At 40.9% G+C, this 12,385-nt stretch overlaps 1 protein-coding gene across 9 annotated transcripts in view; it reads left to right on the forward strand.

Moving 5' to 3' along the window:
* UNC5D (unc-5 netrin receptor D) overlaps nucleotides 1–12,385 on the forward strand; it is a 559,094-nt gene that overhangs the window by 475,454 nt on the left and 71,255 nt on the right. For 4 of the 9 annotated variants that reach the window (XM_017536229.2, XM_017536248.2, XM_017536272.2 and 1 more), the window contains one exon: nucleotides 10,699–10,884. In XM_017536229.2, coding sequence (XP_017391718.1) covers nucleotides 10,699–10,884 — 186 coding nt within the window. Of the gene's footprint in view, nucleotides 1–9,945; nucleotides 9,961–10,698; nucleotides 10,885–12,385 lie in introns of all 9 variants that reach the window. The other 5 variants (XM_017536221.2, XM_017536266.2, XM_017536257.2 and 2 more) reach the window with 3 other exon arrangements.

Below are 12,385 nucleotides of genomic sequence, written 5' to 3' on the forward strand. Positions count from 1 at the left end.
AGCTTCAAGCAATTCTCCTGCCTCAGCCTCCCGAGTAGCTGGGATTACAGGTGCCTGCCATCATGCCTGGCTAATTTTTGTATTTTTAGTAGAGACAGGGTTTTACCATGTTGGCTAGGCTGGTCTCGAACTCCTGACCTCAAGTGATCCACCCATCTCAGCCTCCCAAAGTACTGGGATTACAGGCATGAGCCACCATGCCCAGCCCCAGCTTTCTTTTCTTAATCATCTTCACCATTAGGCATTCTCCTTCCTACCCTCTCACCATTGCTGTATTCTTCAGTGAAACAAAGCTGCTCATTTTGAATGCCTGGTGGCCATGTTGGCCTATAGTGTCCCCTATGTGTTCTGTTACTTCTGCCTATGTCTCTTTCCCTCTAACATTTAACCTGTTTAACTTATTCTTCCTTCAGTTTCAGCTTAGATGTCATGTCTGCAAGGCCTTCACCATTTCACCTTAAGTGTGAGTTAGTCGCTCTTGTAATTTGCCTCAGTATCAAAGTGTCCCCTATTTTTGTGCTATATTTGTATTGCTTTTATTCTGGTGTGTCTGATAGACATAGTCCCTGCCATCTGTCATTCAGTGTAGAGTCTTATTCATCATTACGCCCATTGAATTTACCATAGAGCCTAGCATGTAGATATTCAATAAATATATGTTGTGCTGTGGTTTCCATTCTTCCTGCTAACTTCTCAATGGACCTTTTGGTGTTAAAGTAAAACAAAATCAAGATTTTCCTTCAGTATAGTAAACTTTATTCATTCATGTAGAGGACATTTATTGTACAGTTGTCCTATACAAATCTTGACTCAGTAAAACAAATATATCTTCCCCACAATTTTAATACAAGACAAAAGAAAGAGGATATGTGATTTGAGAAAAGAAGAGGTAAGGAAACTATTTGTAATAGTCATCTACTCTGTGCCAGATGCTAGGTTAAAGCCCAAAATGCATGCATGTAGAAATCATTTCCACCAAATGATGGCCTGAATGCATCCTTAAAGCCTGAAAAGTAGGTATGCTCTTCTCACTGAAGAAAACTGCATTCTGCACCTTTCCCCAAAAGGCACTGGGATCATTCAGAGTGAGACAATGTAGATCTATATTCTTTATGATCTTCACTAGGTACAGAATTCCTCAGAGGATATGGGGGCTACACTGGCAACTTGGCATGTTCTTTTAAGCTATGGAGACTTGATTAGGATCTGGAACCCACAAAACCGTCTGTGTTCTTTGGTCAGACTTTTCAATTCTCAAAAGACTTCTAGGCTCTCCTAAACTAACATTAAGCTACAGGCATTGATGCTGATCTTCTAACCACTCTCTCAAACTCTTTTTTCCCCCCCATTTTGTCCATTTTTCCTCATCTCCTGCTGGTTATTTTCAATTACATAAATACAGCACTTTCTGAAAATTGCCTGACTTGCTTCATCCTTCAGAATCATTCCTACTGTGAACCAATTCAGCCCATATATATGTGTAACATTTGTACATTTTGTACTATTTTCTATTTTTTATGATCTAATTTTTATGCAGTCATAAGTGTGTCTTTTCTTACTACCATTTTCGATGATTTTGTTGACTCTGCCCTTAATGGACATGATGCAATTTTGTCAATTAAATACCTCAGACCTAAGCACAGACACGACGAGTAAGTGATAAACTATTAATAGTATGTTCTTTAGCACCAGAATAACTTGGGTACTTGTTAAAAATGAGAATTTACAAGCCAAACCTCTCTACCTCTCAGTAACTAAAAATTTGTAGAGTTTATATCTTCCGTTTTCAGAATAACACATAAAGTAAAGTAGTTTTCTCAAAAGCTGGAGTTCAAATTCTGTCCTTTTTGACACTGTTTTCCGTTTTGTCTCCCCATCTGATGGGCAAAAGCACAATTCTTTCACAGTTCAAAGGTGGAATTACCAGATAAAATAAAGGAACCTTCATTAAATTCAGATTTCAAAGAAACATGAAATTAATGTTTAGGATAAATATGCCCCACATATTGCATGGGAAATACTTATGCTAAAGCTACTCATTTTTTATCTGAAATTTAGATTCAACTGTGGGTCAAACTTTTATTTGTTCAATCTGGCAAACTTACTGAAAGGAGCTCTAAAACATGTCTGAATGAGCACTGTCAAAAAATATTTTATAGAACAGACGACCTTTGTTGCCAACCTTGTAAAGCTGGCTAGAATTGAAGCAGTTATTGGAAGAGAGAGGCTCTCAGTAAGGGTAAAAAGTTGGAACCAAAACTAAAAGTCTGCAGAAGTACATGGTCTACTTGAAAAAATGAGTAGTAAGGTTTGAGCAGAGAACAGGGTTCACACAGATGAGAGCTGGGTAAAGGGCATTGAGATGTAGTGTGAGCAGGGCAGAAGTGTCTTGGGCAGTGAGAGAAGTCCACCAGGAGTGGACCCAGTCCATCCTGCAGAGTCATGAAAGATGTCGGGGTGGCCGTACTAAACAAGGTTTGGGAAGAGTCATCCACGGGTAAAATGGTTCCGAGTAAGCAAAGACTATTAGTGTGGGTGGAGGGGACTGTCCCATGTGGGTGTTCACTGGGATGTCTGCTTTTGAATTTGAGATGGCAGAGGCTCTGGAGACACAATCACTCAGACATGTGAGTGGTTTGAGGAGGGAGTCAGTGGAAACAGACTCAGAGATGACTCTTTGATCTTGAACCATGTCCCTGGTGGTGCCATTACTGGAAAATGGAGAATTCAAGAGAAGAAAATATGTGAAGAGGTGAGGATGAATGCTGATGATGATGAATCTGTAAATCAGATGACAAATGTGAGATGTGAACATGAGATGCAGGTGGTTTTATCCAGCTAGCAGGAAGGAAATACAGCAACAGATCTTCAGAGAGAAGATGAGGTAGGAGATGTTAATCTGAGACTGTTCAGGATCAAGGGAATCATTGGCACTGTCTGCCTGTGAGTGATTATCCAATTAGATAAGAACAGAGGAAGGAAAAAGGGCCAAGAACCGAATTTTATAGCTGTATTTAGAACTAGAAGAATGAAGGGTAGTTACTAAGCAATCAGTAAAGAACAGGTCAGAGAAGCAAGAGAATCAAATTTAACGGGCAGACTTTTTTCTAAAAGGTGGTTTGGTATTCTTGTCTATTGCTGCAGAGCAGTGGTAAAGAGTAAGATGAAGAACGTTATAGTTGATGCAGTTGAGATGACCTTCAAGAGAGAACAGTAGTTTGGGCAAACACAGACTTTACAGGATATAGAAACAATGATGTAACCGTAGGGGAGTAGTTAAATAAATGATCATCCAGCCTGAGTATGGGCTGGGCAAATGAAAAAGGAATCAAGTAGGTATATTATGTTCTGATAAGAAGTGATCAACAAGATAGTGTAATTTTTTAAAGGATAGTAAAACAAGTACAATATAGAGCCTTTAGGATAGAGAAACAGAAAGAAAAACAAATGGAGGACATTTACATACTATTTTTTTTTCCTGAAAGGTCACATAAGGTACTATCAAAAGTGATTACTTTTGGAGAAGTGGTATTTAGAGGGCGAGCTTTCTTTTTGCATAGCACATGTACCTTTTTATACTTCCTAGGACATTTTCTAATCTTACATATGTATTCTGTTTGTTCCTTTTTCTGTTAACAGTATGAGGTTAACTGGTTGGGGAGATTATGGAACAAGTATTATAAAATACTTAATACTAAAAAATGCTTAAGGTTCTTGTAGACAAAGAGCTAAGAATTCAGTAGATATTGAAAAGGTGGCATCTTTGAGAAGTCTGTGAAAGAGTAAGTTGTGGAAAGGACTTGGGAAGAGGTGATTAGAGAGACTAGACTTTGTTTGTAGGCAGGGGGCAAGGCCCAGCTGTGGAAGAAAAATTTGAAGATACAAGACCAAAAGAGAATAATGAATGAGGCCAGGTCCTCATGGGGCAGCTCTTCAGGGAACAGAGAAAAAGAAAAAGAAAAATGGATGAAGAAACAGGAATTTTGAGCTGCAGGAGAGTGAACTCACATAGGATGGTCTCTGTTTTTTCAACAAGAAAGAGAGCAGGTGAGAAGTAGGAGTCTTGAAGAAAAGGAACAAAGTTCAGAGCAGCTGTTGTGATGAAAGCACTATTTGGCCATAAAATAATTATTGAGTTGTAAGGAAAGCCTGGGTGAGGTTACATAGCATCAGTTTTTTGATAATGCCAGTGCTGTAATTAGTGACTTCCTCCAGCAGGGCAAGTTAACCTGGGTGCCCGTGTGGAGAGGACAGAGAGGAGATTCAAGGAAGAGACACTGTGTCATGGTTAAGCATCTTAGGGGTGAAGATGGACGTGTGTCCAAAGCCTGACTTTGGCATTTTCCAAGTTACCAACTTACTTGACACTGTGTCATCATCAGTAAAATAAGATATTAATATATAAAACCTACCTCATAGATTTTATTTATGAGGATGAGAATGCAATCATCTGTGTAGTTCTCAGAGAAGGAGAAGTCAGCATAAGGTTAGTGCTCAGTTATTGAGTTACTGTGGTTCCTGAGAGGTTGTCACGCAGTGTTCAGGAAGACAGGGGTCAACACTGGATAGAGAGTGATCAAAAGCATTGATTCTGGAGCCAGCCTGCATGGGATTGAGTCCCAGCTCTGCTACTTACCAATCATGAGGCTTTGAACAAGGAAAGTAATTCTCTCACCTCAGTTTACACATCTCAATGAAGATATTTTTAGAAGGTTGTTGGAAGGATTAAAATGAGTTAATAAATATGTAAAGTCCTAGAACAGTGCCTGCTAAGTGCTTTTTTAAGATATAGCTGCTATTGTCACTAATGACAATAGTAAAACAACAACTCCAATAGCAAAATGAGATTTTCGGGGTTGGGAAATTGGAAAGGCAGAGATGTTACAAGATTCTAAAAACTGCAAATACAATTGAAATTTCTTAGCATGGTTGGCCATGGCTAACCATTTAAAAGCTATTTTCTGATGCATTAAAAAAAAGCTTACTTTTTGATGATGGCACATATCAGCAACTTTAACAATGACTTCTGTTTTATTGTATTTCGGCATGCAATTAAGTATTTTGGCAGGGCACTTTGTATCAACACCACCTCCTATGCTGAGGGTACTTCCTAGGGTGTCTGTTACCTGGCTTTCTATGGGATTCCATCTCCAAGGCTGACTGCTTTGTTTTCTGTTTGTCTTAGCCTTTTCAGGATGTGCTGTATTTATGACGTGAATTCTTTAGTAACTCACTGCCTCATATATACCAATTCAAGTTTGTTTTTCTGAAATGGCAGCAATGGCATTCTGCAATATCCAGTAGGACATAAAACAGAATATCATATGTTTGGAAAGGTACTTTCTATGCTCCTATATTAATTCTCAGTCAATTATCTGAATTCTGCAAAATAGATTCTAACCTGTAATATAGTTAAGGTCATAATATGAGAATTGAGTTAAATTTACATTAGTAAGTGGCTGGCATTAACACATCTTTTAGAGGGGAGTTATGTAAAGGAAGAGGAAAGCCAACTGAAAAGCCCTTCTATAGAGTCCTTTGGGTACACTGGTGACAACAAATGACTGGATATGATGATCATGCATAAAGCCATCAATCTCGTTAATACCTATTCCCTGAACTGTGAAGTTCAAAGGGGCATTGAAAGGTCATTTAGTACTTCTCCCCAGCTTTGACCAAAATATTAAAATAACTGCAGAGTACTGTAAAGTCGTGCTGTGTTTTTAGAGACTTTCTGAAAGGAGATTTCACAGTCTTCCACAGAAATACAATCGGGTTTTTAACAACCCTCATTGTAGAAAAGGTCATTGTAATATCTAACCAGAGTCCCAATTGCTATAATAAAAGGTCATGTCCTCTTTTTCAGTTCTTGTTAAAGATGGTGAAGGGTTGGTTACTAGCTTCATCATAAACGAATGGTCACTGAGCACCCACCCAGACCATAGGCCTCTTCTTTCCTCGTAACTGCGCTTTATGTATTCAAGATCACCAGGAAGTCACTTTACAGCTCTGTTTTCTCCAGGCCAAATGAACCCATAAACATTTCCTCTCCAGGGTCCCAGTTTCCAGCTCTCCATTAATCTTCGCAGCCTTCCCTGCAGATGTTCTGTGTCCCTTCCAGCAGTGAGCACATTCCTCAGTAGTTTCTAATTTGAAATACAAGAGAGTTTGCAGTTAGTTCTCTGCATTGTTTGTGGGGTTTGGGGGCTTTAATACCTGTAGATTGTACACAGCAATTTTTGCTGCCACCTGGTGAGTCCTCCTAAGCTTTGCCTGAAGCTTTTGTGACTCTGGGACAGAGGAAAATAGGGAAGAAGAAAACAGGAAAGAGATTTGTAACACATTGATATGTAAAGCTTCGTTTATGAAACAAAGTTGGGAAAGTATCCTGTGCCCACAAAGAGACAGAATAGCCTGCTCAGTTAGGGCTTTTGTTCAAAATGACTTTGAGCAAACAAACCAGCCACACTGTACTTGAAAGACTGGATAGGTATAATCATATGTGTAAATGTAAGTGAAAAGAGAATCCTGGCAGCAGGGGTTCTAAAATCAACCTAAGACTGTAGTTTCTTTGATATTTCTCTTCTTGCAGTTGGAGGCCAGGCAAGCAATCAATAAATAGCTGTTTGTGATGACTGGCAAGGTTCTCTGGAAAATTATAGAGATATTGCTGTTTTGAAGAGTTTAAGGCAGTTAGGAAGAACAAAGCACCTCACTGGCATTTGGAAAATTAACAATCAAAAGTACAACTCCAAAATGAGATCTAGGAAGTACAAGTGATACCAGGAGTTCAGAAGACCACGGGGCAGCAGCACTGGCTGGATTGGCTAGGACAGAGTCACCTTAATCGGAGAGGAGGACCTTGCACTGGGTACTGTGACTGATGGGTAGATGGAGAGGGCTAAGGTCTAGATGCCTAGGGGAGTTGGGGGAGTATATATTACACTGACCACTACATATGGCCTCTTGTTAGCAGGTGTCCGTCTAACAGAGATACCAATTACAATTTCATTTGGGATGAATGATAATACAATAAAGGGCTGAAAGCCTGTGCACAGGAATGGTCATGGGAAAAGCTACCAGTCCCTGGGAAGTGACTGCACCTTGCAGTCCTGCTGCTGGAGCAATTCTCCCAGAAAAAGAGGGGCGGAAACTTCCAAGGTTCTTTAGGAGAAATGAGTGTGTGCTTGTGTGCACGTGTGTATGTGATGATTCTGCAGGGTCATTGATCAACTGCATGTGTGCTTACACATACACACCCCTTTCTCCCTTCTCTCATGAAGCCAGAGTAAAAAATCTAGAACTAAACCTTGGGGCTAGCACTGTACACATGAAGGAGAATCACTTCAACTTTGTAAACACACAGAAATCCTTACAAAGAAAGCCACTGTATACTCTTGGAAAGAAAGATCAGAAAACAGTGGGATGGGGGTATAGGTGGGAAGAGGAAATAGAATGAGGTGAAGTACAAGCAGGTAGATGGAAAAGAGAAGACTGAAACAGAAAAGAAAGAAGCCCAGTGACCCAACTGCAGGGGAATGTGAGCTGTAGGTAAGGATGTCTGGTTCCATCCCTTGAGGTGTAAAATGTGGCTTTGAGGACTTGTGTATATGCCTGTGGCTGTACTTGAAATACCCATATCTCATCACTACCCTGTCCTTACCACCTGTAGATAGGAAATGACTGACAATATGGGCCATGTGTTAATTCATCTAAGCATGCTCATTGCTGCCCCTCAATAAATGTTGAGTTAGTGAAATATTGTAAGCTGAACTTCATAATTCCTAGGACAAATTGCTCTGTAAAATAATTACCTCTTTGCTCATCTCTCCATAGACATCCCTTTCCTCTGCCACTTAGCTTATAGGTCATGCTGTCCCAGTGTTGAGGTGAGCCTTAAGGGAACCAGTGCTCGCCATGGAGGTTTCTGTCCTTTCTTTCCCTACCCTGTCTCTGAAGTTTCTCTATTCATTTTTTAAATCATATAATTTAGTATTTTATTCCTTTAAGTCAAATGGATTCTACAAATGTCCCTGGGATAGGAAACACACTGAGCCATATCAAACATTGATACTTTGGTGTGCAGGCATACCAAGGGCCATTCCTAAAGCAGGATCTATATCTGGAGGTTACCTGGTTACCTGGTGGGTAGGGAGTGGAAATGTAAAAGACAAAATGGCAGCCGGACGCTGTGGCTCACACCTGTAATCCCAGCACTTTTGGAGGCCGCGGCGGGTAGATCACAAGATCAGGAGTGCGAGACCTGCTTGGCCGACATGGTGAAACCCTGTCTATACTAAAAATACAAAAATTAGACAAGCATGGTGGCATGCGCCTGTAATGCCAGCACTTTGGGAGGCTGAGGCAGGTGGATCACAAGGTCAGTAGTTCGAGACCAGCCTGGCCAACATGGCGAAAACCCGTCTCTACTAAAAATACAAAAATTAGCCAGACATGGTGGTGGGCACCTGTAATCCCAGCTACTTGGGAGCCTGAGGCAGGAGAATCTCTTGAAGCCAGAAGGTGGTGATTGCAGTGAGCCGAGATTGCAGCACTGCACTTCATCCTGTGGGACAAGAATGAAACTCCACCTAAAAAAAAAAAAAAAAGACAAAGACAAAATGGCAATCCAGGGAAACAAAGATAACTTGTTCCTGCTGCTTGGTTTTTTGTCTTAGCCGAAATCCATTTCCAGCCCAGGTGGTTTGCCCTGGTCATCCTCCTGGCTTCTGGTCTTTCTTATTTTAGTACCTGGAAAACTGAGGATGTCTTTCTCTCTACTTTGTCAACTCAGCAACAAAGCAGCTGCATTCTGCACATTGCCAGGCTGTTTCTCTGTATGTGCTCATTTGCTGAGCAGGTGTGTTCTCCCCAGATACACCTTTTAAGGTGAGAGTGTCATCAGTCAACAGTGCCCAAGGAACCGGGGGAAGGGGAGGGAAAATGCTAGTTGGTTTCAATCCAGAGCTCCCTCACTGCTTCCCATACTCTGGCATGATGCATTTGCTGTGTTCTGTATCCTCTATCTGCTCTGGGTATAATTATTCCCTCCAAAGCACTTAATTGAGTAGAGGGAAGGTGGGAGCTTAAGAATGATAGTTGCCCTCCTTCTTCCCCACATGACACAGGCACATGTAGAAATTGAGGTTGACAATGATCATCACAGCCATGGTTCTGGGTGCTGGGAGCAGTAGGCCCCATCCCTGTCTCTCTCACATTTGAATCATCATGTAGCTGGAACGGAGGTCTAAATCACATCCTATTTCTCAGCAGCCACCATGCTGTTCTGGTTATTAAATGTATTTGATAAACCTCTGACCTTTCAGATGCTGTTCTTTTTTAATTTTTTGGTGGTTGTGTTCTCCCTTGTGAATTACTTTTATGTGTTTATTGCCCTATTACTGAACTGGTTCTGCTTGATTTCCTTGTTCACTCTTTGATTTGGTAGCACCTTATTTTACAGTCCACTAACTTTGTTGAAAATAAATTCACTTTCCTTGTGTGGTTAGTTTACTCATTTACAACATAAGTACCATATTAGGGTGCGGTGAATGCATAGCAAGTGCTGCACAATTACAAGGTAAATATATGATGGGTTCATGTTATCCTCTAAGCCCAACATGGGGTGACAGAGTAATTACTTTTGGACCCATTAAGTATACTTACCACATAATCTGTAGGAAGATTAACTATGTAGTTAGCAATTGCCACCTTCCATTTCCACACACCTTCTATGATTACATCTCTTTTAGGATTACGTTATCTCACATAAATCTCATGCTGTATTGCAGGAGGCATTATGGATCTGCTACAGGAATAACCATACCCAATACACATCTAAAAGAAAGGGTGAAAAGCAGCTACTGCACAACTTGGGTGGGGAGGCACCCACATTCTAAATTCAAACTAACGCTTTTATTTTTGCTTTGCCCATGCATTCAATAGGATGGAGTAGGAGAGGTATGGGAGAAACAGCATGTGCCGTCTTAGCGACCAGTCCTCTTCCACGATAAATTATTAGAGTCTAGCATTTAATCGGTGTCAGAAAACATTTACCATGGACATAACAGCACCTGGGACCAAGACCTTCATATCCCACAATAAAATTCTCTCATAACGACTGTGTGCCCTCAACTGATGTTGTCAGTGTACTCTTAATCTGAATGATTTGTGCCAAAGCTAACATTCATATTTGTGAACTCTGGTCTTTCTCTCAACTCATAGACTGTGTTACCTCCTTGCCCCAGACTGCTTTCTGCAAATGCATGTGCCCCGGTTTCATAAAAGCAGAGAAGATCGCCCATATTTTATCATTGTGTGTGGGTCTGCCCTCGCTCTGGTAAAAGTAAAATGTAAAAAGTGTTCTGCAGATAAACATGATGTCCTAAAATGTTGAGGTGTTTGCTCTTACTAGAAAAAAAATTTTTCTTTGCAAAATTGATTCTCTTCAAGAGTCTATTACATGCTAAGCTACCTTAATGCAGTTAAGATGTTTGCCTAGCACCCCTTTGATTTATACAAGGCATTTTAGAAACACGGTTATTGTGTGAAAGGGAGTACAACTTGAGTTCACTGTACATATGTCATTTCTCTGAGCAGTAGCTCCAAAACTCCAATAGCATTTCCTTTTGTATCCCTGAGTGGGTCTTTGGCTTTGTGCCCATGCTGGTCACTTACCATTTCTCTTGTGTCTTTCAGGCATTGAGAGTGCCAGCGACATTGCTTTGTACTCGGGCTTGGGCGCTGCCGTCGTGGCCGTTGCAGTCCTGGTCATTGGTGTCACCCTTTATAGACGGAGCCAGAGTGACTATGGCGTGGACGTCATTGACTCTTCTGCATTGACAGGTGGCTTCCAGACCTTCAACTTCAAAACAGTCCGCCAAGGTCAGCGGCGTAGGTCCCTCCACACCTCGTCCTCATTGCCATAGACTGCGCTCACACTGGACCCCAGCCTTCTCCTGGGCCCCGTGTGAAGGTAGCTCTTGGCACTGGGAGCCGCTACCAAATTGTCTTCACACACCAACAGACCAGGCTGGGCGAAGTGGTCTCCTTAGGTCCTTGTCTGTCGCAAGGACACAAGGATCTCAGTTTATTATCAGCAACATTTTCAATGAGGTGTTTCCATTTTTGATGTATGGTGAGCCTAATGAGGTATTTTATTTCAAATTATCCTTCTTTTTAAAAAGTCCCTTTGTGGATGTATATTTAATTTAGTTAACTAAAGTATTGATTATTTAAGACTAAGGGCTAACACCTATATCACAACCTCCCTGTTATATTTATTATCCTATTTATGAAGTGGAGTGATTTTGTTATTTCTATTTTAAATAAGTAAACAGACTTTAGAGAATAGATGATGGGTCAGCTAGCCAGGGGAAAAAAATGAAATTCCAGCCTAAATGATCCTCAGCTGCTGCCAAGTCCAAGCAATCTTTAGTTGTGGGGGAAGGAAAATCTATCATGTCAAACTGTAGCAATACCCATTTTCAAAACAGAGTCATTTAATTCTTTTATAGGAACCAAATCTATTCCTATTGCAAGGTGGGGATGAAACATACGCAGCTTTTGTTTTAGAAAAAATGAAACTGTTTCTCTTCAGAGGATGAAGTTTTCTACTTTGGCTCCCATCATCAATATTGTCGCCTTTATTTCTGTGTATTGTGCATCAGTGGTACCTACAGCTCGGAACCAGGAGTCTCAGTGCAAGGCAGTGTTGGAGTAGACAGGCTTCCAAAGTGGAAACACAGGCATGCTGGAAAAAACTGGGAGATGGCCAGAGAGATGAGTACCTTCCCTCTTGCCATTTACTTCTGGGGACCTCAGAGTTAGGCCTCAGAAGGGACACATCCCCTGATTTTGAACATATAGTTTAGTATATGTAGTTAATTGGAAACAAATCCAAATATAGAACTGAATTTTTTTAAGTGGTATTACCCAGGCTGGAGTGCAGTGGTGTAATCATAGCTCATTGTAGCCTCTAACCCATGGGCTTAAGTGATCCTCCCACCTCAGCCTCCTGAATAGCTGGGACTGCAGGCACATGCCACTGCACCAAGCTAAGTTTTTTTTTTAATTTTTAATTTTTTAATATGGACGGGGTCTCACTCTGTTGCACAGGCTGGTGTCAAACTCCTGGCCTCAAGCAGTCCTCACGCCTCAGCCTCTGAAAGTGCTGGGATGATAGGAATGAGCCACTGTGTCTGCTCAAGAACTGATTTTTATGCTACATAAAAAACGAGAAACATTTTCATCAAATAATAAAATACCAATAACTTAGACCATAACATTTGAAAACAGGAGCTATATTAGTGTGGGTGACAGCTTTGTGCATAAGTCTACCAGCTTTGAAGTTAGATTTTAGTCTAAAACTGCCATCAATTAGTCC

This window comes from Cebus imitator, unplaced genomic scaffold (assembly GCF_001604975.1).
Source record: "Cebus imitator isolate Cc_AM_T3 unplaced genomic scaffold, Cebus_imitator-1.0 Scaffold5, whole genome shotgun sequence".
NCBI lineage: Eukaryota > Metazoa > Chordata > Mammalia > Primates > Cebidae > Cebus > Cebus imitator.